The 26,952-nt window shown below is 41.3% G+C and overlaps 1 protein-coding gene across 2 annotated transcripts in view; it reads left to right on the top strand.

Annotated features, from left to right (window-relative positions):
- ankrd26 (ankyrin repeat domain containing 26) overlaps positions 1-26,952 on the top strand; it is a 104,554-nt gene that overhangs the window by 16,262 nt on the left and 61,340 nt on the right. For both annotated transcript variants that reach the window (XM_023984698.2, XM_023984697.2), the window contains 12 exons: positions 169-358; positions 466-527; positions 608-695; positions 2,676-2,719; positions 2,809-2,887; positions 3,011-3,055; positions 6,525-6,827; positions 6,963-7,067; positions 7,177-7,253; positions 12,183-12,424; positions 13,049-13,252; positions 13,557-13,587. In XM_023984698.2, coding sequence (XP_023840466.1) covers positions 169-358; positions 466-527; positions 608-695; positions 2,676-2,719; positions 2,809-2,887; positions 3,011-3,055; positions 6,525-6,827; positions 6,963-7,067; positions 7,177-7,253; positions 12,183-12,424; positions 13,049-13,252; positions 13,557-13,587 — 1,470 coding nt within the window. The remainder of the gene's footprint in view (positions 1-168; positions 359-465; positions 528-607; positions 696-2,675; positions 2,720-2,808; positions 2,888-3,010; positions 3,056-6,524; positions 6,828-6,962; positions 7,068-7,176; positions 7,254-12,182; positions 12,425-13,048; positions 13,253-13,556; positions 13,588-26,952) is intronic.

Here is a 26,952-nt window from a genome sequence, read left to right as displayed (position 1 = left end):
AAAGGCATCAATCTGCCTATCAAATGGGTAAGAGTTATAGGTGGTGAGTTATAGTACAACAACTAGGCTTTAGGCATGTAGTTCAATGTTTTCTTTTGATTCCTTCAAACACAAACCAATATTATAAACGAATCATCATCGAAAAGGTGCTTGTTTTTCTCCACTCAGGAAAAAGATTCCACTGAGGATGAAGACGATTATGATGAAGACAGAGGTGGTGATGAAGAAGATGAGGAAGAGAAAAGCTTTGAGGAGATGGGAAAGACAAAATATCAGATAGAAGAGGAGAAAGACGATTCCCTTGTTGATGATTCACCAGTCCCTGGAGGTGAAGACCCCTCCAAAGAAAAACAAAGAGGTAACTTGCTAAATCTAGAGAGAAAAATCTCTCTGTCCAGAGTACTTTACTTGAAATATATATATATATATTTTTGAATGCAACATTTGGAAACAATTCCTTCTTAGATTTCCTTTCTGAGTTGGGTCTGGAGAAGGGAGATGATGAGGAAGACTCATGGGACACTGAGGTACTGTAAAAAAACAAGGAATATTTTTGGACTCCCTGGTAGCACTGTCAGATTTACTAACAGACAAACTCCTCTTCCAGTCTGGCTCTGTCAGTCCCAGAAAACAGCATGGCCGAGATCCTGCGAAGGTGCCACATGTTTCCATTATTTCAGGGGAGAACAAAGAAGGTAATTCTCATTCTCACATTTATCTGTAAAACATTTAACCCCATCAGCACTTGATGCTCTCTAAGCAAAAGGATGGATGACTGCCGTTATAGCTATGCTTTCTTTGCAATCATTCTAGCTATAATTTGACGCTGCAAGTATGACTATCCTGCAAAAAATTATACTTTTTTGTCTACAGCCACTGTGCAGGTAGATAKAAAAAATGACCAGCCACTCGTAATTTGTTTACCAGCCAAAATATTTTTTGTTGCATTAATTACACCAAAAAACAAAACGGATGATCATTTTTAGTAATGTTTCTAAAACAAGGAATGTCTTTCTATTAAGAACTAATGTGGTATATTGTTCTATTTATTTTGTGACCTGAGTCTTTTAACCAAAATATCACAGATGAGACCAAACATTTCAGCTGCCCCTTTATGGTTACTGTGGTAACAGGGCCACTCGAGTGTTCAGTTGTGCCTGTGCGAATCTGTAGTAGAGGCCTACGATGTCTCTTTTCTTTGCTAGCAGTGGAAGTAGACTCCAACAATGAAAAACAACCTAACTTGTGAACAAATAATGTAAATATCCAAGAAACACGAGGATAAAGTCTCACTTTAGTAGTAGTTAGACCAATGTTTATGCCTGTGCCCATAGAGCCCCACAGTGGAGGTGTCGTATTACCCATATTAAACATGGGAATGGTTCCTATCGTTTTTCCACCATTCATTTGTTTTGTGTAGGCTTACCCTCGTGTGACGTTTTAATAACCATGTAAATCTCTCTAGGACAAGTTGACTTTTATAAATATATTTGGCTCAAAATATTCTTCAGATTCGAAAATGCTCAATAACATCAAAGTAGACATCATGCAAGATTACAAATCCCTGCAAGCTCCTGCACGTCATCTCTATCTGACATCTATGCTAACAGGTATTGTGTCAATTTAGTTGCTCAAGACGGTTTTACGGAATTTTCAATTTTAAAGACATTTAGCCAATTTATTCATTACTAAATTTAGCTAACATTCGATAGTTAATCCAGAGATTCTTACCGTTGCCACAATTTGTCAGTCTCGTCCAGAGCATCATGGCGTTTGTAGTTTTTTATGATAGCCACATTAGCAGCTAATTAGCGTTTCATTTTTGGGGGGTAAATACAGGTAAATATATTGCCGTCATTTCCTGTCAAACTCTGATACCTCCTGCTCCTCGACCTGTTGCTTCGGCTTGTTGTTTCCAAAGTTATTTTTACTTGGTTTTATAAGTGTTTGTGTCAACACCTGCTCCCAACTAGCTAGCTAGGTTGCAATGGAGCCCGCTTCACCTGGAATATCTAACAAACATTTCCAGCGCTGTAGAAGCTGTGTTTATTATGCGCTGGTCCGGGACAGTAGTGACAATCCAGAGTTCCTATGTGGCAATTGTTTGCTAGCGGAGGATTACAGGAATGAGGTGGCTATGCTTAGCAAGCAAATCTCAATTTTGCATGAATTTATGAGGAAAACGCAAATCAGAACTTTCTCGTTCTCAACTCCTATGGCTTGATGCCACTCGGGCCTGATGGATATTTCCCTGACTTGTCATCTGTCCCTATCCGAATGGTCTGTGCTGCCTGGAATTTGTGTGCCAAAGAAGTCGTCTCCATTTGCTTCTCCTCCTCCATCTTGTAATGAAGACTGTTCCAATCAGCGCTGGTCCCATGTCCCAAGTTGTGGAAACCAAACGCAGCGGCATGCTGCTAAGTGGACGAGATTGACTGCAAGAGGTTCAGAGCAGATTGACATAAGAAGTAGCATCGCTGCACTGGTGCCTGATCTACCTGCACCTTCATTGCTGGGATTGCCTGTGTCATTGATTGCCTGTGTCATTGATTCCCACATGAACTATGATAGACTCTTTTCCTGATGCAAGTGCTGTCCTCCTGACTGTTGATAGGCTGAGAGAGCACAGGAGCCAATCACAATGTTTCACCACATTCCCATTTGTTCTCTTGCAGTTTTAAGAAATTATGATAATGATGCCGACAATGTCCCAGAAAAGGTGAGTACAGACGTCGGGAAAACACTCAAAGTTAAGAGCCACTATTCTTGGTGTGAAATGTAACAATATTTTCCTCTCGGTCTCAACAGCCAGAGAAAATCAAAAGGGAAACTCTGTCCATCTTGACCAAGCTTGAACTGTCCAAAAAAGATGCTGACAAAAAGACTGGTAAGGAAAGTTTTTTTGTTTGTTGTGCTTTAGTATTTATTTATGCCAATTTGATGTATTATATACTTTAAAAATAAGCCCTTCTACTATTTGTGCAACATTTTCCCATATTTTCTTCCACAGACATAATGGAGGAGCTTGGGTTGGGTGATGTTGATGATCTTGAAGGTATCTTCACAACTAACTTAGTTGGTTTACCACGTTCAATACCTTGAATCTACCATAGAATTAATGTTAACAATTTCTTTCTTTCATTTAACACTTAAGAAGCTAAAAAAAATCTTGCAGGTCAGTGCATACCTCCAGCAGGAATAGATTCAATGTTTTGTGATTCTATGTAGTTTTTCTATTTGTAGTGCTACTTCATCGTCTGAAATGATTGACACTTGATGAAGATGAGCAATAATGACTGTATAAAAAAATTCTTCAAATTTATTCCGATTATTCAAAAATATTATTCAAATTATTCAAATACTGAGCTATGTGGTATGCAAAAAAAAGGGTGAAATTATATTAATCTGGATGCTACTATGATTACGGATAATCCAGAATGAATTGTGAATAATGATGAATGAGAAATTTAGTGTCAAAGTTCATACCCCCAAGTAATGCTAACCTCCCCTGTCATTGGTAATGGTGAGAGGTTAGCATCTTGGGTGTATGATCTTTGACCCTCTAACTTTCTCACTCATCATTATTCACGATTCATTCAGGATTATCTGTAATCAAGGTAGCATCCACATTAATGTCGTGTTTAGAAACATATTGCTTTCTTATTTACAATAAAAGTGACTCCAAAATGACAATCCAGTATTTACCATTCATTTCTATTGGGCTCAAAATAATCTGAAACACAACCAAAACGAACTGCAAATGCACAAGTTAACAACCTCTTTAGGATCGGACCTTTAAAAAAAAACGTTTGCTTAAAATAACATACCAAAATCTACGGTTCAAGCCGGAAGTTTACATAAACCTTAGCCAAATACATTTAAGCTCAGTTTTTCACAATTCCTGAAATTTTAATCCTCGGAAGTTTTAGGTCAGTTGGGATCACCACTTTATTTTAAGAATGTGAAATGTCAGAATAATAGTAGAGAGAAGGATTTATTTCAGTTTATTTCAACAACTGTTTACAGACAGATTATGTAATTTATAATTCACTGTATCACATTCCTAGTGGGTCAGAATTTTACATACACTCAATTAGTATTTGGTAGCATTGCCTTTAAATTGTTTAACTTGGGTCAAACTTTTCAGGTAGCCTTCCACAAGCTTCCCACAATAAGTTGGTTGAATTTTGGCCAATTCCTCCTGACAGAGCTGTTGTAACTGAGTCAGGTTTGTAGGCCTCCTTGCTCGCACACACTTTTTCAGTTCTGCCCACACATTTTCTATGGGATTGAGGTCAGGGCTTTGAGATGCCCACTCCAATACCTTTACTTTGTTGTCCTTAAGCCATTTTGCCACAACTTTGGAAGTATGCTTAAGGTCATTGTCCATTTAGAAGACCCATTTGCGACCAAGCTTTAACTTCCTGACTGATGTCTTGAGATCTTGCTTCAATATATCCACATAATTTTCCTTTTCTCATGATGCCATCTATTTTGTGAAGTGCACCAGTCCCTCTTGCAGTAATGCACCCCCACAACATGTTGCTACCATCCCCGTGTTTCACGGTTGGGATGGTGTTCTTCGGCTTGCAAGCGTCCCCCTTTTTCCTCCAAACATAACGATGGTCATTAGGGCCAAACAGTTCTATTTTTGTTTCATCAGACCAGAGGACATTTCTCCAAAAAGTACGATCTTTGTCCCCATGTGCAGTTGCAAACCATAATCTTTTTTATGGTGGTTTTGGAGCATTGGCTTCTTCCTTGCTGAGCGGCCTTTCAGGTTCTGTTGATATAGGACTCGTTTTACTGTGGATATAGATTATTTTGTACCTTTTTCCTCCAGCATCATCACAAGGTCCTTTGCTGTTCTGGGATTGATTTTCACTTTTTGCACCAAAGTATGTTAATCTCTAAGAGACAGAACGCGTCTCCTTCCTGAGCAGTATGACAGCTACGTGGTCCCATGGCGTTTATACTTGTGTACTATTGTTTGTACAGATGAACGTGGTACCTTCAGGCGCTTGGAAATTGGTCTCAAGGATGAACCAGACTTGTGGCTGTCCACATTTTTTTCCTGAGGTCTTGGCTGATTTCTTGTGATTTTCCCATGATGTCAAGCAAAAAGGAACTGAGTTTGAAGGTAGGCCTTGAAATACATCCACTGGTACACCTCCAATTGACTCAAATGATGTTAATTAGCCTATCAGAAGCTTCTAAACCCATTACATAATTTTCTACAATTTTCCAAGCTGTTTAAAGGCACAGTCAACTTGGTGTATGTAAACTTCTGACCCACTGGAAATAATCTGTCTGTGAACAATTGTTGGAAAAATTACATGTCATGCACAAAGTAGATGTCCTAACCGACCTGCCAAAGCTATAGTTTGTTAACAAGAAATGTGTAGAATGGTTGAAACACTTAGGTTGGAGTCATTAAAACTCGTTTATGTTAACTTCCGACTGTATTTGCCTGTAGCTCATGACCTGAAGCAAGGATATTCATATTCTTGATACCAAAGGAAACACCTTGAAGTTTGTGGAAATGTGAAATTAATGTAGGAGAATTTAACACAATAGATCTGGTAAAAGATAAAACAAAGAAAAAAAACATGCGTCCCGCCCATCTTTGAAATACAAGAGAAAGGTTGCTATGTACTGTTCCAGGTTAGGCGCGTTTTCGATTTTGGCCACTAGATGGCAGCAAAGTTCTGCACAGTTTTAGTCTGATCCAATGAACCACTGCATTTCTGTTCAAAATGTTTTATCAAGTCTACCCAAATGTGCCTAATTTGGTTTGTTGATACATTTTCAAGTTCATAACTGTGCACTCTCCTCAAACAATAGCATGGTATTCTTTCATTTTAGTAGCTACTGTAAATTGAACAGTGCAGTTTGATTAAGAAGAATTTAAGCTTTCTGCCCATATCAGATATGTCTATGTCCTGGGAAATGTTCTTGTTGCTTACAACCTCATGCTAACCACATTAGCCTACGTCAGCTCAACCGTCCCGTGGGGGTAGACTGATCCTGTAGAGGTTTTAAGAGTCACAAGCTTATTGTAGTCATTGCGTGCTAGAAATATGGATCCAAACACTAAACCTTTGACTGCTTTTATAAGAATCTTTGGGGGTGTCAATAATGTTGACTTTTACATTTTTGACAGAAAAAAAGGTATTACTTGTTAAACAAAATATCTTTCTCTGAGCATTTGTATTAGAATAAAATAAAATAATTTCAAATTTTTTGGGGTGTATAATATAGCTAAGTATTTGAATTATTTTATACAGTCATTATTACTTATCTTTATCAAGGGTGTCAATAATTTCAGACCCCACTGTAGATTGGGGGTAAGGCCCTGTGTTAGACTAGCGTCCTGTCCAGGGGGTGTACTTGTATATAAAGCTGCCTAACGCTACAGAAACAGGAGATAGGCTCTTGCTATGAGCTGTTCTGGCTCAAACAAGCCAAGGCTCGTGCAAGGCTACTTACTTTGCTAAAATTGATCCCCTCATCTGCTGGTGCAGATGCCTCTGATTGGGACACGGCCAGCACCGCCAGCAGGAGAACCCTCCCCGGCCACGGATTGCCTTCCCTCGGTGGCGAGGAGCTGAGGGAGGAGGCCTCTTCCCGATCCCCCGTCCCTCTACCGGCTGTCCAGGAGCAGGAGCCAGATGCCGATATAGCAGTAATAGCGGAGAGGAGCGGTCCTGAGGAGAAGACACACTTTCTTTCGGAGAGACCCCTCCCATTGGCCAGCCCGCGCTCCCTTACCCCTCAAACCCTACCCCAGCCTTGTGCTCGGAAGATGCAGCCCCAGAGAACAGAGTGTAAGGGAGTAAGGAGATTATAGATACTGCATGTACTTTTGAGTGTATTTCTGGCTAACTTTAGAAAGGCTTTTTGCCCTTTGCTGCCAAGGATGTAAGCAGTGCATAAATTCACTTTTTCTTCCTTGTTCTTAGACTTTGGTTGGGATTCTGACCAAGTGAATACCTCTACCCCCAGCCCAGTCAGGACTGGGAAGCAACTACCAAACTTAACAGAGACCGTCACAGTGTTGAAACCTAGTGAGTAACCTAAACGTTTACCTAATTAATTAGCGTTGATTTAAGACGGACTATTTGCAGACGTACGTCCACTGCTGCTCTTGTTAAAACAGGTTCTCTCTCCCTGCAGATAACCCTGTGCGTGAGCCCTCGCCAGTGAAGCAAGAGAGTGAAAGCAGTCCAGAGCCCGAGGAGCAGGCACAAGAGGTGGGGGGCCTTAGTCAGGGAAAACCTTCTCCAGCTTACCTCATCTCATACTTCCGCCAAATCACTACATATTCCCTGCTTTTAAAATGTATCTAAAGTTTTTACTTTACCACCTCTAACCTACTTCGTCACATTTTCTACTTCACAATAGTGTAGTGTATTGTATATTCCCCATCTTACAATATAGCCTATCATACGCACGGCATAGTTACAAATAATCTACATCACCTCTACTGCATCTCGTCTCTAGTCTCTCATCACCCACTACACAGACTGCCTTATGAACACCCTATGTAGCCCCTAACTGACACAGTAGGCAAAACTATACTGAACAAAAATATAAACGCAACATGACCTGACTGCAGTTCGGAGTCGTAACTGATTCAGTGGGAAAATTTTTGCCTTCGATGGCTGCTGGAGAAGTGTGATGAAGATGAAGCTCGGTTTCAACTGTACCGGGCAGATTGCAGACCGGTACACCGGTATGGTGTCATGTGGGAAAGTGGTTTGCTGATGTTAACATTGTGAACAGAGTGTCCCATGTTGGAGGTGAGGTTATGGTATGGGCAGGCATAAGCTCCAGACAACGAACACAATTACATTTTATCGATGTCAATTTGAATGCACAGAGATACTGTGACGAGATCCTGAGGTCCATTGTGACTATATGCGTAGGCCCTCACCGGTGAAGCAAGAGCAGTCCAGAGCCTGAGGAGCAGCCACAAGAGGTGGAGGCATTAGTCAGAGAATACCCTCTCCAGTTTACCTAATTTCCAGTTTACCTAATCTCCTACCCCCCCAAATCGCTACATTCCCCTACTTTAAATTGATTTAGCTTGTCTTATTTTACCACCTCAACCCTGGAGAGGAGTAGAATGGGCTCAATCAATATGCGCGAGGTGCAACCCAAAAATAATATGAGCATTTAGGAAGGAATAGCCGACGCTCACACTCATTAAAATCTAGATATTAAAATCTTGACCGTTTGGCCATGACTACCTCCACCCTACCTCGTCACATTTTGTACATCATATTACTGTAGTGTACAGTATATCCCCTACCTTACAATAAAGCCTATCATTCACCTGGCATAACTACATTTCATCCACATCACCCATCTCATCTGCCATCATCCCCTTCACAACAGACTGGCTTATGAACCACCTATGTAGTCCCTCTCTCAACCAGTGGGCAAAACGAGTTGCGATGACATCATTGAGTTCATTGCTAGCATAAGGACATTTTGTGGATGTCTTTTTAGCAACCACAAAATACATGTTTATCTGGTTGTAACAATGGCTATATGACTTCTCATCTTTTCAACCAGAACCAGTTTACAATCAGGAAATGTACATCATTAATACTTAATGTTCCAAATTTTGACTGCTGGCCACTGACTATTTTATGAAATGTATGAAATATTAGTCTTGTTATTGTGGCAAAGTGGTACAAGTTTGAATGTTACCTGTATGCCCCTACACACAATTGTTTTTGAATGTTGGCGTTTTCAGTGTTTTTGAACATTCATGCTTTGTATACCCTAATTGTAAGATCCCATTGTAGGCGTCCGTGGTAACACCATTTCCTTTGTCTACTCATGCCATCAAAGGAGAAAGACGTTGCATCAGAGTTAGACGTAAGTAACCCGTGCCACCTTGACCCTGTCGAGTCCCAAACTGGGGAGGAGCAGGAGGAGTACAAAGAGAAAGAAGGGAGATATGTAGTTAGAGAGGGAGACGGTAAAGAGGAAGAGCCAGGCTGGGAGAAACGTTATGGGAAGATCTGGGTGGAGTTAGAGAAGAGGGAGGTTAAGTCCTCCTACAGGAACGTGGCGGCCGAACTGAAGGAGAAATTTGGAGAACTTCCAGCTGAATCCGCCTCTGACGAAACTATAGAAGAAGAAGAAAAACGGGGGGAGAACGTAAAGATAGTTGAATCTCCCGCCAGAACCACTGAGGAAGAGTCCAGCAACGAAGAGGTGGGGGAGCCTATAGTCTGTCCGTTGAGCAGGGCAAGGAGGAGTAGCAGCAATGCAGTCCTGCTGACCATTTTTGAGCAGAGGGGGTCCGGGCTGGAGGACTCTCAGACCGAGTCGGCTGACAACTCCCTATGCGAAGACAGGACTCAGCATGGTGACAGCCCCGGGAGTCGCCACCTCTCCCCCAGTGCCGAGGACAGTGAGACGGGGGACCTGGAGGTCCTCTGTGGCATTGAGCCAGAGAACAGGTCTGCTTTGCCGCAACTGTTTGGGGAAATCGACAGGGAGCGAGAAGTAGACTACAATGTCGATAATGTCACCAAGACTTTCACAGATTGCAATGCAGCCTCAGTGGAACTCAAATCAGACCATGTTCATATGGATTCGTCCTTGAACAAAGGAGAGTCCAACCCTAGCCCAGACAAAGATGCCACTACCAAACCAAAGCCTGCCGCAGAGGAACGTTGGCCAGGGCAAGTCCAACAGGACGATGAGAAGAGCCCCTCCATGTACGAAGAAGAACCCGAAGTGCGTCCCTCTCAGTCTCAGCCCCCCTCATTGAGCAATGTGTGTCCCCCAGCTCCTTTACTTCCCTCAGACAAAGAGCTGGAAGAGGACCTTCGGAGGTTCAACCACGAGGTAGGCATGCTGAAGGTTGTGTTCCTGGATTTGGAGAAAGAGAAGGCCCTGCTCTGGAAAGAGGTAGAGGATTATGACTGCCCTTGCTCCCGTTATAGTCCCCCCAACTCTTTCTTGTTCTTTCTCTCTTTTTCTTTCTTCGCTTTTTCCATTACATCACCTCAGCTGAGTCTGTGTGAAAAAGGCCCAAAACAATGCCAGGGAAATACCTCTTGTAGACAACCTGTTTCACTCTTTTTTTTTCTCTCCTTTTTTTCCCCTACTTCCTGCCAGTCCTCTTTTATTGGATTTTATTATTATTATAATTTCTTTTTATGAAGCAAAGTGAGCATTATTTTTCTCTTTGTCCACGCCAGTTCTTCACTTAATCAACCACTCCCTCACCTAATGAGGTGCTGATTGTGGACAGCTCCCAGAGTGACATTTAACACCTCATTGGCCTCGTTTAAATCTCCTCTCTCCTTTCCTGCTTTAAGCTGATTGACATTAAAGATCAGCACTATAAATGTCAGTCACACACAGGCCTCAGGAAGTTTTTTTCTTTTTTTCTTTATATTTTTTTCTCTTTCTCTTTTCTTTCTTTCTTTTTCTCTCTCTCTCTCAGCTGTAGTAGCGTGTACTCCCAGGATTTCACCAACGCCTCATCATCCACACTCAAAGGGGCATCGCCCATCCATCTTCTCTTGTAGTGATTTTTTTTGCTTATTGTTGGGTCTTTTTCTCCATCGGTGTGCTTTGCATGCAGCCACATGTTGAGAAAACATTTGTTTGCTACTCTCTGGTCATTTCTCATTTGCTTATTCTCCCTAGCTGGTGTGGTGTGAAGTGGTAAAAGTTTACCTATAGAAACACCTTTCTTTTCTATGAAAAGAAGCCACGTTGGACTGATGTGTTGGTGTAGCAGTTGTTTCATTTGTGCAGTGTTTTGTGCATGTTTTTGTTATGTCATTAATTAAAGCGATAGTTCAGCCATATCTGCAAATATTAGCTAATGTTAGCATTTTCGAACAAAACCCAATGTAAGCCAATGCCCCCTAGATGGCATGCTCCAATCATCTCAAAGTATCTTTAAACCAAGTTGTTGAGTTACTAAAAAAAATCTAAAAATAATGTTTGATGATTTGGGCATGTTAACTGAAGGACATTGACTTACATTGGTCAAATACTAATATTAGCGTTTGGGGCAGTGGCTAGTTTAACAAAACCAAAGCATGGATTGCTTTCTGTCCTTATCTGTTTGTTTTTGTTTGAAAATGCTGATGATTTCTAGGTAAGGATGCACAAATCTGGGTGAGCTATCCCTTTAATATGCTACTAATACCCTGTTATACTAAAACAGTTGCCACCTGTAATTGTCACGGTTGTTGAACGTGTTAGGTTCTGACAAACAGAGTAAAAACTCAAACAGATGACTAGGAAAAAGCTCCAACCAAGTTTATTCACCCACTGGGTCAAACAGCTGCGTAAGACAAAGACATGTTTACACAAGTACATATATTTATACCCTCCTTCTAGGCTGAGTGTCCTCCTTGCACATTTGGACAGCCAATACATCTGTTGCTAGGCAGGACTTTAGTGGTGATTGTTCTTTCTCACTTCATCTGACCTGACCTCGGACCGGATTCCTCACTCCTCCCTAACTCATGGCTGTCCTACCTTATCTGTGACTGAAACCAGACTGTTTCCCTTTCTGCACTCCCCTTTCTCACTCAGTAGATGCAATCAATCAATCAAATGTAAAAAAGGCTTTATAAATACATCAGCCGATGTCACGAAGTGCTGTACAGAAACCCAGCCTTAAACCCCAATCAGCAAGCAGTTCCATCCACTCAGTTCTAATAGTGTAAGGTATTTCAAGTTAGAAGTTCGAATCCAACAAAATGTATTTGGAAACACTCTTAACTAAAACATTTTGGCCAGCCTTTTGAATGTGTTTTTCCAGGCATTTTGGAAAATGTCTGCTCCGTGAAAGGTTAACATAGCTGTATGGTATTTCATAGGAATGGAGCTGCCTGTAAAGCTGCTGCATCCCTGTAATTAAGCCTAACCATGGTTGCATCCAAATGGAACCCTATTCCCTACGGTGCACTACTTTTGGCCCAAAGTAGAGCACTATCTAGGGTATATGGTGCAATTTGGAGCATATTACATGAAGAAGGTGTTAGGTCTCTCAGGAGAGGGGTGACAGACTGAATTATGTATGGTAGTATACCTGCTCCAAAACATATTTTAAAGGCCTGCTTAAACTCAAATAGTATGTGTTATGTTAATTCTGCAGCTTTGATCATTAAACATTTACCCTGTCTTTCCAGGTGGGCGAAGACAAGACAAAGGCCAACATGGAGTTGCTGCAAAAATCAAGTGCCTCACGGGTTGCTGGAGGATCAATGAGCAGACGGTGTGAACTAGACCAAGAAGAAGAAGAGGAGAAACCCGAGACCAGTTTAGGACACCCTAAAGTGTCACGCAGTGGAAATGGAGCAACAGAAAGTGAACATCAGCTCAGAGCAACAGACCGTATTACCCAAAGACACTGGTCCAAAAGTCCAAAGAGGTATGCGTCTTTGTTTTGATTTAGACCCCCCCCCCCCAATTAATTCCCTTTGCTTTGTCATTGTGCATAGCTTTAGGAGCCAGGCAATAAGGTTCCTGAAGGACAGAGGACAATCAAAACATGACTGACAGAATCAAGAGGCCGTTGAGGCTCGGAGCAGTTATTTGCAAGAGTCGGTTCAAATGAGCTCAGATATTAGTTGTAATTGTCACCTAAAGACCAGCAGTCCAAAGGCAACCAAAGACATTCGGCTACAATTATCTCCCTGCCGCTCACCCTTGGCCCAACCCATTTCGATTAATTCAGCTCTGTAAGGTGAAAGCAATATAGTGGAAACACTGCCACTTCCTTGCTTATACTCATCCAAGGGTCGAATTGATACCAGCTGGCAGACGGACGTCTTCCATTGTCATACATTGGTCCACTCTAAGACAATCACCTTGTAACAGCTGTACTTTGGTTTGGTTTTGATTCCATCCCCTGTCCTTTACCTTGCTGCCACTACTTAAATGACACATCCCACTCCAGAGCAATCAACCATATTCCCAGCTATTTGGCTACGGCTACATGTCATGGGGCATGACGTTCACCGCTAGGTCTATGCTCTCCCTAATGCGCTGACAGGGCCCTGGAGGACCAACTACATCATCAGCAGCAGAAGGAGGAGGAGGGGAGAGCTGTATCTAACGAGGCCACCTTACAGTTACCCTTTCTGGGGGGAGCCAGGCATGGCCGAGCCCCCCAGGCAGCTAACCATGTTAACGCAGGAGACCCCATCTCAGTGTTTGACGATAGTACTTTAAGTGAAGTGTCGGACGATGATGGAAGGTATATATGCAGTATGCCATTTTACATAACTGACGATGTCACTAACTCTGACAGTTTAATGATTGGTGGTGGGATATGATCTGGACTTTTCCTTTGACTTCATCTGTTATATTTCTCTATTTTCTGCTTTCAAATATGTTGCATGTCAAACTCTTAAACGACTCATTTTGAAAGGTTTACTTGTGTTATACCATCGCGCTTCTACGAAATAAGTCATGCTGCTCGTCGGAGAGCTTGAGGAGCGAGCGTTCGTGACGTTTTCCAAAATAATCTTTCCCACTCTTCTTCTGTTTGTCGTTGTCAGGTCTCTATCTGCATGGCATCAGAAAGACAAGGTAAACTTCTGGCATAGTCACTTTTCTTTTGGTGTTTTTTCTCCTCCACTATTACCATGGCTTTCTTTGTGCACCCAAATGTTCATTCATTGAGAAAATGTTATGATTATTTTTTTTAAAGGTACATTACGCTCCAAAATCAAAGGTTGTAAATTCATGTCTAGGCTATCTGTTTTGTAGATCTATATACCACAGTACAAAATTAATGGAAATGATAAACACTTAGTTCACTAGAGCTGGGACGATTAACCAAAAATGACTGACACCGACATTGCCTTCCTCTTACCAAATTATTTTGCTTACGTCGGTAATGTTCAGTGATTTTGTGACAACGTTCCTGTCGATTGTTCTAAAACCATTATTTGGTCGATTCCTACTATAAAAGTATCAGCCTGTCCCCGTTTCCCTTTTGACTGCTGTGTGTTCGAGGCACTCTCACTCCCTCTACCCACTGTAGAGTGCGCACGGAGGGAGAGCTGCATTTTGACGGAATTACAGGAAAAATACAGTATTCAAAGCAACTACTGTTGTTCTAGTAACAGAGGAGAGGCACAGCTTTCTGTGAGTATATCATTTATCACCTCCTAATATTGAGGGAATGGCACCGCTTTAGGCTATGTAGTATGGTTTTGATGCGCCCGCAGAGTGGAGAGCGTCATTTACGGTGAATAGGCCTCATCAAGTATTTGTATTTATTATGGATCCCCATTAGCTGCTGCCAAGGCAACAGCTACTCTTCCTGGGGTCCAGAAAAATTAAGGCAGTTATACATTTAAAAAAACATTACAATACACTCAAAACAGATTTCACAACATAAGTGTGCCCTCAGGCCTCTGCTCTACTACCACATATCTATAACACAAAATCCATGTGTACGTGTGTATAGTATAAAAGTGTGTTTGTATGCATGTGTCTGTTTGTGTTGCTTCACAGTTCCATAAGGTGTTTAAAAATATATATATATATATAACATTTTACTGCTGGCATGAGTTACTTGATGTGGAATAGAGTTTCATGTAGTCATTGCTTTATGTAGTACTGTGCGCCTCCCGTAGTCTCTTCTGGACTTGGGGACTGTGAAGAAACCTCTGGTGGCATATCTTGTGGGGTATGCATGGGTGTCTGAGCTGTGTGCCAGTAGTTCAAACAGACTGTTCGGTGCATTCAACATGTCAATACCTCTCACAAATACAAGTAGAGATTATCTCTCCTCCACTTTGAGCCAGGAGAAATTGACATGCATATTATTAATGTTTGCTCTCTGTGTACATCCAAGGGCCAGCCATGCTGCACTGTTCTGAGCCAATTGCAATTTTCCTAAGACCCTCTTTGTGGCACCTGTAGTGCTTTATTATATACAGACTTCTCCCCATCCTAGCTACTGTTGTATCAATATGTTTTGTCCATAAAAGTTTACAATTCAGGGTTACTCCAAGCAGTTTAGTCAACTCAACTTGCTCAATTTCCACATTATTCATTGTCGTGACGTGACTTGCATTAATGTGATGACTGACTGTTATTTATCGAATCAACCAACTACGTTTAATTGTTAACTGATTTAAATTAATAATATAACAATTAACCCATTGTTTAACGAATTACCATCTCCCGAATTTAACTCAAGAATATATGTATGTGTGTTCTATATTTATATATGCGTATGTATGTATGTATGTATGTATGTATGTATGTATGTATGTATGTATGTATGTATGTATGTATGTGTATATACAGTGGGGCAAAAAAGTATTTAGTCAGCCACCAATTGTGCAAGTTCTCCCACTTAAAAAGATGAGAGAGGCCTGTAATTTTCATCATAGGTACACTTCAACTATGACAGACAAAACGAGAAAAAACAATCCAGAAAATCACATTGTAGGATTTTTTATGAATTTATTTGCAAATTTTTGTGGAAAATAAGTATTTGGTCACCTACAAACAAGCAAGATTTCTGTTCTCTCACAGACCTGTAACTTCTTTAAGAGGCTCCTCTGTCCTCCACTCGTTACCTGTATTAATGGCACCTGTTTGAACTGTGTATCAGTATAAAAGACACCGTCACAACCTCAAACAGTCACACTCCAAACTCCACTATGGCCAAGACAAAGAGCTGTCAAAGGACACCAGAAACAAAATTGTAGACCTGCACCAGGCTGGGAAGACTAAATCTGCAATAGGTAAGCAGCTTGGTTTGAAGAAATCAACTGTGGGAGCAATTATTAGGAAATGGAAGACGTACTGATAAATTAGGATGGAAGACACACTGATAATCTCCCTCGATCTGGGGCTCCACGCAAGATCTCACCCCGTGGGTAAAATGATCACAAGAACGGTGAGCAAAAATCCCAGAACCACACGGGGGGACCTAGTGAATGACCTGCAGAGAGCTGGACCAAAGTAACAAAGCCTACCATCAGCAAGGCATTGAAGATGAAACGTGGCTGGTCTTTCAGCATGACAATGATCCCAAACAACCGCCCGGGAACGAAGGAGTGGCTTCGTAGAAGCATTTCAAGGTCCTGGAGTGGCCTAGCCACTCCAGATCTCAACCCCATAGAGAATCTTTGGAGGGAGTTGAAAGTCCGTGTTGCCCAGCAACAGCCCCAAAACATCACTGCTCTAGAGGAGATCTGCATGGAGGAATGGGCCAAAATACCAGCAACAGTGTGTGAAAACCTTGTGAAGACTTACAGAAAACGTTTGACCTCTGTCATTGCCAACAAAGGGTATATAACAAAGTTGAGAAACTTTTGTTATTGACCAAATACTTATTTTCCACCATAATTTGCAAATAAATTCATAAAAATCCTACAATGTGATTTTCTGGTCTTTTTCTCACTTTTGTCCTGGTCATAGTTGATAGTGTACTATGATGAAAATTACAGGTCCTGCTCTCATCTTTTTAATGGGAGAGACTTGCACAATGGTGGCTGACTAAATACTTTTTGCCCACTGTAATGCATATAAATGTGTGTATATACATAATGTGTGGTGTGTGTGTTATATATATATATCTACTATACACTGCTCCAAAAATAAGGAACACTTAAAATATCACATCCTAGATCTGAATGAAGGATATTCTTTATTAAATACTTTTTTCTTTACTGATTGAATGTCTGCTGAACAAAATCACACAAATACTAATGGGAGAGATCATTTATCAAACCAATGGAGGTCGTTTGGCAGTCACACTCAAATTAAAGGAAGAACCACACTACAGGCTGATCCAATTTGATGTAATGTCTTTAAAACACATGTCAAATCGAGGCTCAGTAGTGTGTGTGGCCTCCACGTGCCTGTTATGACCTCCCTACAACGCCTGGGCATTCCTGAGGAGGTGGCGGATGGTCTCCATGAGGGATCTCCCCCAGACCGTGACTAAAGCATCCGCAATCTCGCTGGACAGTCTGTGGTGCAACGTGGCGTTGGTGGACTGAGCGAACATGATGTCCCAGATGCTCATTGGATTAAGGTCTGGGAACGGGCGGGCCAGTCCATAGCATCAATCCTTCCTCTTGCAGGAACTGCTGCACACTTCCAGCCACATGAGGTCTAAGCATGTCTTACATTAGGAGGACCCAGGCCAACCCACCAGCATATGTGGTCTCACAAGGGGTCTGAGGATCTCATCTCGGTACTAATGGCAGTCAGGCTATCCCTGGCGGAGCACATGGAGGGCTGTGCGGACCCCAAAGAAATGCCACCCCACACCATGACTGACCCCGCCAAACCGGTCATGCTGGAGGATGTTGCAGGCAGCAGAACGTTCTCCACGGCGTCTCCAGACTCTGTCACGTGCTCAGTGTGAAACCTGCTTTCATCTGTGAAGAGCACAGGCACCAGTGCGAATTTGCCAATCTTGGTGTTCTCTGGCAATGCCAAACGTCTGCACGGTGTTGGGCTGTAACACAACCCCACCGTGGACGTCGGGCCCTCAACCACCCTCATGGAGTCTGTTTCTGACCGTGTTGACAGACACATGCACATTGTGGCCTGCTGAAGGTCATTTTGCAGGTCTCTGCCAGTGCTCCTCCTTGCACAAGCGGAGGTAGCGGTACTGTGCTGCTGGTTGTTGCCCTCTACGGCCTCCTCCACGTCTCCTAATGTACTGCCTGTCTCCTGGTAGCGCCTCCATGCTCTGGACACGACGCTGACAGACCACACAGCAAACCTTCTGCCACAGCTCGCATTGATGAGCCATCCTGGATGAGCTGCACTACCTGAGCCACTTTGTTGTGGGTAGACTCCGTCTCATGACCACTAGAGTGAAAACCGCAGCAGCATTCAAAAGTGACCAAAACATCAGCAGGAAGCATAGGAACTGAGAAGTGTCTGTGGTCCACACCTGCAAAACCACTCCTTTATTGGGGTGTCTTGCTAATTGCCTATTAATTTCACCTTTTGTCTATTCCATTCGTGCACAACAGGCATGTGAAATTTATTGTCAATCAGTGTTGCTTCCTAAGTGGACAGTTTGATTTCACAGAAGTGTGATTGACTTGGAGTTACATTGTGTTGTTTAAGTGTTCCCTTAATTTTTTTGAGCAGTGTATATATATCGATAGCAGTCAGTTATTAATCATTACCTCATATCAGTCTCATTCGGAACGTAGCAGATTTCTTGAATCCGCAAGAACCCCAGCCTTTTCTGATAATTCAGTAGTACTGAGGTGATCTTCTTGCCTCTTTTCTCTGGTAGGTAGCCAAAGTTCTATATCCCTTTAAATGCACAGCTGTAGACTGTCAAATGTTCTGGTCTAGTCTTTATCTTCTTCACCTCATGTTGAGAGTTTCAGAGTTTCTAATAGGGATGCACGATATGTCGGTAAGCATATCGGAATCGGCCGATATTAGCTAAAAATGTCAGCATCGGTATTGGCCAAACCGATGTCAAAGCTGACGTGCATACCTATATAACGTAGGTAGATGACGTAATGAAGCCACGAAAAATACAGCGCTACACAGAACAAAAGTAGAAAAATACTAAGCACACACTTCCAACAACTTAACAAGTTCAAGTCGAGCAGTCATTTGAAAGAGTAAGAAAATTGCAGCGAGACAACTCAAAGGTGAAATCCATTAACGCCAAGATAATGGAATTCACTGCCCTTGACAATCAACCGTTCTCTGTCGTGGATGATGTTGGCTTTCGCCGACTGGTCGAGCACCTCAAGCTCCGGTACACACTCAAGTAGGCTCTATTTTTCAGTTGTTGCCCTACCGGAGTTACACAGTATTGTTGAAACGCACATGTATGAGCTACTTGTTATTAGCTTCAGGACTGACATGTGGACCAGCGATGTCAGCCCCATGAGCATGCTGAGTCTGACAGCACAGTGGGTCGACAAGGATTTCCTACTGAGGAAAGCCGTATTGCATGCTCAAGAATGTGCAGGTTCTCATACCGCTGCTGCCATTTCAATGGCATTTGAGAACATGCCTGAAACTTGGAAACATGAACACACTCCTAGCGTGGGGTTAAAATTAGAATGCTAGCACTCCTAGCGTGGGGTTAAAACTAGAATGCTAGAAAGTACTAGAATGCTTAAAAGGCCGCTAAAATTGTAAATATCGGTATATGATTTCTGGCAAAGAAAATATCAGATATCGGTTTCAGACAAAAATGTAATCTCGGTGTATCCCTCGTTTCTAACCATTTCAACATGTGCACCACGGTCTCATGTCTTCTGGTCTGGGAGTTTCAACCATTTAACGTTTAGATCACGCTTCACGTCTGCTGGTCTGGTATGTTAATTCTTAGCGAGTCTTTTCAAGCACTGTACACGAAAAGGGCGGTTCCATCACACTGATACGCTCTTCTGACCTCATTTGTGGCGTGGCTTAGTTAACCTCTCTAGGGTACGTGGGCGTCCCACCTCTTCAACAGCAAGAAAAACTGCAGGGCGCCAAATTCAAAACAACAGATATCCCATAATTAAAATTCCTCAAACGTACATGTATTTTACACCATTTTAAAGATACACTTGTTGTAAATCCAGCCACAGTGTCCGATTTCAAAAAGGCTTTACGACGAAAGCAAACCAAACGATTATGTTCGGTGAGTGCCTATTCACAGAATAACACAGCCATTTTTCCAGCCGAAGAGAGGAGTCACAAAAAGCAGAAATATAGATAAAATTAATCACTAACCTTTGATCTTCATCAGATGACACACATAGGACTTCATGGTACACAATACATGTATGTTTTGTTCGGTAAAGTTCATATTTATATCCAAAAATCGGAGTTTACATTGGCGTGTTCAGTAGTTCCAAAACATCCGGTCATTTTGCAGAGAGCCACATCAATTTACAGAAATACTCATAATAAACATTGATGAAAGATACAACTGTTATGCATAGATTTTAGATCCACTTCTCCTTAATGTAACCGCTGTGTCAGATTTCAAAAAAACATTATGGAAAAAGCACACCATGCAATAATCTGAGTACGGCGCTCAGACGACAAATCAAGCCAAACAGATATCCGCCATGTTGGAGTCAACATTAGTCAGAAATAGCATTATAAATATTCACTTACCTTTTATGATCTTCATCAGAATGCACACCCAGGAATCCCAGTTCCACAATAAATGTTTGTTTTGTTCGATAATGTCCATCATTTGTCCAAATAGCTCCTTGTTGTTCTCGCGTTCAGTACACAATCCAAACTAACGACGCGCGTGCAAGTCCAGCGGAAAGTACGGTCCAAAAGTCCAAAAAGTTATATTACAGTCCATAGAAACATGTCAAACGAAGTATAGAATCAATCTTTAGGATGTTTTTAACATAAATCTTCAATAATGTTCCAACCGGATAATTCCTTTGTCTTCAGAAATGCAATGGAACGCAAGCTAACTCTCACGTGAATGCGCATGGTCAGTGCGTGGTCAGCTCATGGTAGACCTTACTCAATCCCCTCTCTTTCGGGTCCCCTTCACAGTAGAAGCATCAAACAAGGTTCTATAGACTGTTGACATCTAGTGGACATCTTAGGAAGTGCAACATGACCCATATCCCACTATGTTCAATAGGGAATGAGTTGGAAAACCACCAACCTCAGATTTCCCACTTCCTGGTTGGATTCTTTTTCAGGTTTTTGCCTGCCATATGAGTTCTGTTATACTCACAGGCATCATTCAAACAGTTTTAGAAACTGCAGTTTTCTATCCAAATCTACTAATAATATGCATATTCTAGCTTTTATGGCTGAGTAGCAGGCAGTTTACTCTGGGCACGCTTTTCATCCGGATGTGAAAATATCCCCTACCCCAAAGAAGTTAATGTGCAAAAGGCATGAAAACTATGAACTCGTTAGAAAACTAAAATCTCATTCCTATCTTAACAAAAATAGTTTCATCGTCAACTTTTTAGGGATAGGGGGCAGCATTCTCACTATGGATGAATAGTGTGCCCAGAGTGAACTGCCTCCTACTCTGTCCCAGATGCTAATATATGCATAGTATTATTACTATTGGATATAAAACACTCTGAAGTTTCTAAAACTGTTTGAATGATGTCTGTGAGTATAACAGAACTCATATGGCAGGCAAAAACCCTAACAGGAAGTGGGAATTCTGAGGCTGGTCGATTTTCAACTCATCGCCTATTTAATTCCCTGTAAGATATGGATCTGTTTGCACTTCCTACGCCTTCCACTAGATGTCAACAGTCTGTAGAACGTTGAATGAAGCTTCTACTGTGATGTTGAGCCGGATGGGAGCTGTTTTAGTCAGTGGTCTGGCAGAGTGCCAGGTCCTGGTCATGCGCATTCCACATGATATCGACTTGCGTTCCATTACTTCTARAGACACAAAGGAATTCTCCGGTTGGAACGTTATTGAATATTTTAAGATAACAACATCCTAAAGATTGATTCTATAGTTAGTTTGACGAGTTTATTCGACCTGTAATATAACTTTTTGATGTTTTCGTCCGACGTTCGCCTGGACCTGCACGAGCGTTTGGATGTGTGTACTAAACGCGATAACAAAAGTAGCTACTTGGACATAAATAATGGACATTATCAAACAAAACAACAATTTATTGTGGAACTGGGATTCCTGGGAGTGCATTCTGATGAAGATCATCAAAGGTAAGGGAAAATTTATAATGTAATTTCGTATTTCTGTTGACTCCAACATGGCAGAGAATTTTTTTATTTTTTTTCTATCTGAGCGCCATCTCAGATTATTGCATGGTTTGCTTTTTCCGTAAAGTTTTTTTGAAATCTGACACAGCGGTTGCATTAAGAACAAGTGTATCTTTAATTCTATGTAAAACATGTATCTTTCATCAAAGTTTATGATGAGTATTTCTGTTATTTGATGTGGCTCTCTGCAATTTCTCCGGATATTTTGGAGGCATTTCTGAACATGGCGCCAATGTAAACTGAGATGTTTGGATATAAATATGCACATTATCGAACAAAACATACATGTATTGTGTAACATGATGTCCTATGAGTGTCATCTGATGAAGATCATCAAAGGTTAGTGATTCATTTTATCTCTATTTCTGCTTTTTGTGACTCCTATCTTTGGCTGGGAAAATGGCTGTGTTTTTTGGACTTGGCGGTGATCTAACATAATCATATGTTGTGTTTTCGCTGTAAAGCATTTTTTTAAATCGGACACGATGGGTAGATTAACAAGATGTTTATCTTTCATTTGCTGTATTGGACTTGTTATTGCGTGAAAGTTACATATTTCCCAAAAATATTTTTGAATTTCCCGTCCTGCCTTTTCAGCGGAATGTTGTCGAGGGGTTCCGCTAGCGGAACGTGTGTCCTAGAAAGGTTAACCTGACATACACAGTGTGAAAGCTCTTCAAGTTACATTATTTTCATCATACCGTTTTTAATGACATCACAAAATGAAAAACAATTTGATATGATATGATTATTCTTTAGATCCCCACTGACCATGCCTAACATTCCTGTCTTGTTCCAATATTCACTTTTTGGGTGTTATAGTTTTGGTGGCGAAAATCATCTGAGGGGCTACGACATTCCTTTGGTTGATAATGAAGAGCAAGAGAGTGTTCTCTGCTGCATCAGATTTACGATTGCCGTGAGGTGTCATAAAACCAGCCCAGTCCCCCTCTCCTGTGGCAGAGAGCGGGGTCTGGCTATCCGTCAGCCATTTGCCAAGTTGATCTGAGGCCTTGGATCCCCGACCAGGAGAGTCATGACATCACAAGATTTAGTTGAGGTTTAAGGTTTAGTGAATGATTTATCCCAAATACCATGCTTTTAGTTTTTGAAATATTTAGGGCTAACTTATTCCTTGCCACCCATTCTGAAAATAACTGTAGCTCTAAGTGTTGCAGTAATTTCAATCGCCGTAGTAGCTGACGTGTATAGTGTTGAGTCATCCGCATACATAGATACACTGGCTTTACTCGAAGCCAGTGGCATGTCGTTAGTAAAGATTGGGAAAAGGGGCCTAGACAGCTGCCCTGGGGAATTCCTGATTCTACCTGGATTATGGCTTGTTAAAGAACACCCTCTGTGATCTGTTAGACAGGTAACTCTTTATCCAAAATATAGCATGAGGTTTAACTTCTTTGGGCTGCAAGCCCGAAGCCGGGCACAATATGACAACAGCCACTTCAAGTGCAGGGCGCGAAATTCAAAATATATTTTTTAGAATATTTTTACTTCACACATTAACAAGTCCAATACAGCAAATGAAAGATAAACATCTTGTGAATCCAGCCAACATGTCCGATTTTTTAAAATGTTTTACAGCGAAAACACCACGTATATTTATGTTAGCTCACCACAATACAAAAAAGGACAGACATTTTTCACAGCAACAGGTAGCATGCACAAAACCAACCTAACTAACCAAGAACAAACCAAACTAACCAAGAAACACTTCATCAGATGACAGTCTTATAACATGTTATACAATAAATCTATGTTTTGTTCGAAAAATGTGCATATTTGAGGTATAAATCAGTTTTACATTGCAGCTACCATCACAGCTACCGTCAGAAATAGCACCGAAGCAGCCAGAGTAATTACAGACACCAACGTCAAATACCTAAATACTCATCATAAAACATTTCTGAAAAAATACATGGTGTACAGCAAATGAAAGACAGGCATCTTGTGATTCAGCCAATATTTCCGATTTATAAAGTGTTTTACAGCGAAAACACAATAAAAGCATTATATTAGCTTACCACAATAGCCAGAAACACAAGCCATTTACCAGCAGCAAAGTTAGAGATTGTTAACAACCAGCAAAAGATATATAATTTTTGACTAACCTTGATAAGCTTCATCAGATGACAGTCCTATAACATCAGGTTATACATACACTTATGTTTTGTTCGAAAATGTGAATATTTAGAGCTGAAATCAGTGGTATACATTGTGCTAACGTAGCATCTTTTTCCCAGAATGTGCGGATATTTTTATGACACACAACTATTCTGACAAATAACTATTCATAAACGTTACTAAAAAAAGACATTTGTTATAGGAAATGATAGATACACTAGTTCTTAATGCAATCGCCGTGTTAGAATTCTAAAAATAACTTCATTACGACATCCAGCTTAGTTATAGCGAGAGAGTGCCCAAAATCTGGGCGCAAACTACTAGTACACATTTTCGACAGATATATGAAATAGCATCATAAAATGGGTCCTACTTTTGATGATCTTCCATCAGAATGTTGTACAAGGGGTCCTTTGTCGGGAACAATCGTTGTTTGGTTTTAGAATGTCCTCTTCTCCAGTCAATTAGCACGGAAAGCTAGCAAAGTGGCGCAAAGCTCTCCTTCGTGAACAAACGCAGACAAAGTAACACACCTAACGTCCCGAAAAATTTTCAATAATCTAATAAAACTATATTGAAAAAACATACTTTACGATGATATTGTCACATTTATCAAATAAAATCAAAGCCGGAGATATTAGTCGTCTATAACGACAGCTTTACAGAAGGCAATACCAGGTCCCTTCTCGCGCGTTCCAGAAAACAGGAAATTGGGGTCACGTCATGCCAAGAGCTTTTATTCGACCCCAGATCATGTTATACACTCCATTTCTTCTCTTACTGCCTGTTGACATCTAGTGGAAGGCGTATGAAGTGCATGTATACTAATAAATATCAAGCACATTTATAGGCAGGCCCTAGAACAGAGCATCGATTTCAGATTTTCCACTTCCTGTCAGGAAGTTTGCTGCAAAATGAGTTCTGTTTTACTCACAGATATAATTCAAACGGTTTTAGAAACTAGAGAGTGTTTTCTATCAAATAGTAATGATAATATGCATATTGTACGAGCAAGAATTGAGTACGAGGCCGTTTGAAATGGGCACCTTTTATCCAGGCTACTCAATACTGCCCCTGCAGCCCAAACAGGTTAAATCCATAACACATACATTTTTCCAGTAGCAGACTATGATTGATAATGTCAAAAGCCGTACTGAAGTCTAACAAAACAGCCCCCATAATCTTTTAGCCTATGGCTAGCACTGGAACGTTTCTGTGGGACATTATATTTACTGATAGTCTTGCAGGCTAATTGATTAATCTATCTAGCAACAAGATCATATTTAAGTTACCAATCGAGCTAAATGTTTTGAGTTTCCACTTCCTCAGATGGTGGATAATAAATCATAAAAGTCCAATTTTATTGGTCACATACACATTGTTAGCAGATGTCATTGCGAGTGTAGCGAAATGCTTGTGCTTCTAGTTCCAACAGTGCAGTAATATCTCAAATCTAACAATTCCACAACTACCTAATACACACATCTAAGTAATGGAAAAAGAATATATACATATAAATAAATGGATGAACAATGACAGTGGCATTGGCAAGATGCAATAGATAGTATAAAATACAGTGTATATATGGGATGAGTAATGCAATATATGTAAACATGATTGAAGTGGCCCTTGCGGTTGTGTGCGGTACAGTTGCCATACCAGGTGATGATACAGCCTGACAGGATGTTCTTCATTGTGCATGCATCTGTAAAGGTTTGTGAGTGTTTTAGGTGACAGGCCAAATTTCTCCAGCCTCCTGAGGTTGAAGAGGTGCTGTTGCGCCTATTTTACCACGCTGTCTGTGTAGGTGGACCATTTCAGTTTGTCTGACGTGTACGCCGAGGAACAACACTTTCCACCTTCTCCACTACTGTGTAGTCGATGTGTATAGGGTGGTGTTCCCTCTGCTGTTTCCTGAAGTCCACGATCATCTCCTTTTTTTTTTGTTGCCGTTGAGTGTGAGGTTGTTTTCCTGACACCACATACCGTGTGCACTCACCTCCTCCCTGTAGGCTGTCTCATCGTTGTTGTTAATCAAGCATACTACTGTTGTGTTGTCTGAAAACTTGATGATTGAGTTGGAGGCGTGCATGGCCACACAGTCATGGGTGAACAGGGAGTACAGGAGGGGCTGAGCACGCACCCTTCCTACCTTCACCACCTGGGGGTGGCCCGTCATGAAGTCCAGGACCCAATATCACATGGTGGGGTTGAGCTCCAGGGCCTCAAGCTTAATGATAAGCTTGGAGGGTTCTATGGTGTTGAATGCTGAGCAAAAATCTATGAACAGCATTCTTACATTGGCATTAGAGGTCGACTGATTATGATTTTTCAACGCCGATACCAATTTTATTGGAGGACCAAAAAAATGTCGATACCGATTAATCAGCCAAATGTATTTATATATATACAGTGGGGCAAAAAAGTATTTAGTCAGCCACCAATTGTGCACGTTCTCCCACTTAAAAAGATGAGAGAGGCCTGTAATTTTCATCATAGGGTACAACATTCAACTATGACAGACAAAATGAGGGAAAAAACAGAAAATCACGGTAGGATTTTTAATGAATTTATTTGCAAATTATGGTGGAAAATAAGTATTGGTCACCTACAAACAAGCAAGATGTCTGGCTCTCACAGACCTGTAACTTCTCTTAAGAGGCTCTCTCTGTCCTCCACTCGTTACCTGTATTAATGGCACCTGTTTGAACTTGTTATCAGTCTAAAAGAGACCTGTCCACAACTCAAACAGTCACACTCCAAACTCCACTTATGGCCAAGACCAAAGAGCTGTCAAAGGACACCAGAAACAAAATGTGACCTGCACCAGGCTGGAAAGACTGAATCTGCAATAGGTAAGCAGCTTGGTTTAAAGAAATCAACTGTGGGAGCAATTATTAGGAAATGGAAGACATACAAGACCACTGATAATCTCCCTCGATCTGGGGCTCCACGCAAGATCTCCACCCCGTGGGGTCAAAATGATCACAAGAACGGTGAGCAAAAATCCAGAACCACACGGGGGACCTAGTGAATGACCTGCAGAGAGCTGGGACCAAAGTAACAAAGCCT

This window comes from Salvelinus sp. IW2-2015, linkage group LG4q.1:29 (genome assembly GCF_002910315.2).
Source record: "Salvelinus sp. IW2-2015 linkage group LG4q.1:29, ASM291031v2, whole genome shotgun sequence".
Taxonomy (NCBI): domain Eukaryota; kingdom Metazoa; phylum Chordata; class Actinopteri; order Salmoniformes; family Salmonidae; genus Salvelinus; species Salvelinus sp. IW2-2015.
The sequence above is the reverse complement of the archived record's forward strand: the minus strand, read 5'-3'. Positions and strand labels throughout refer to the sequence as shown.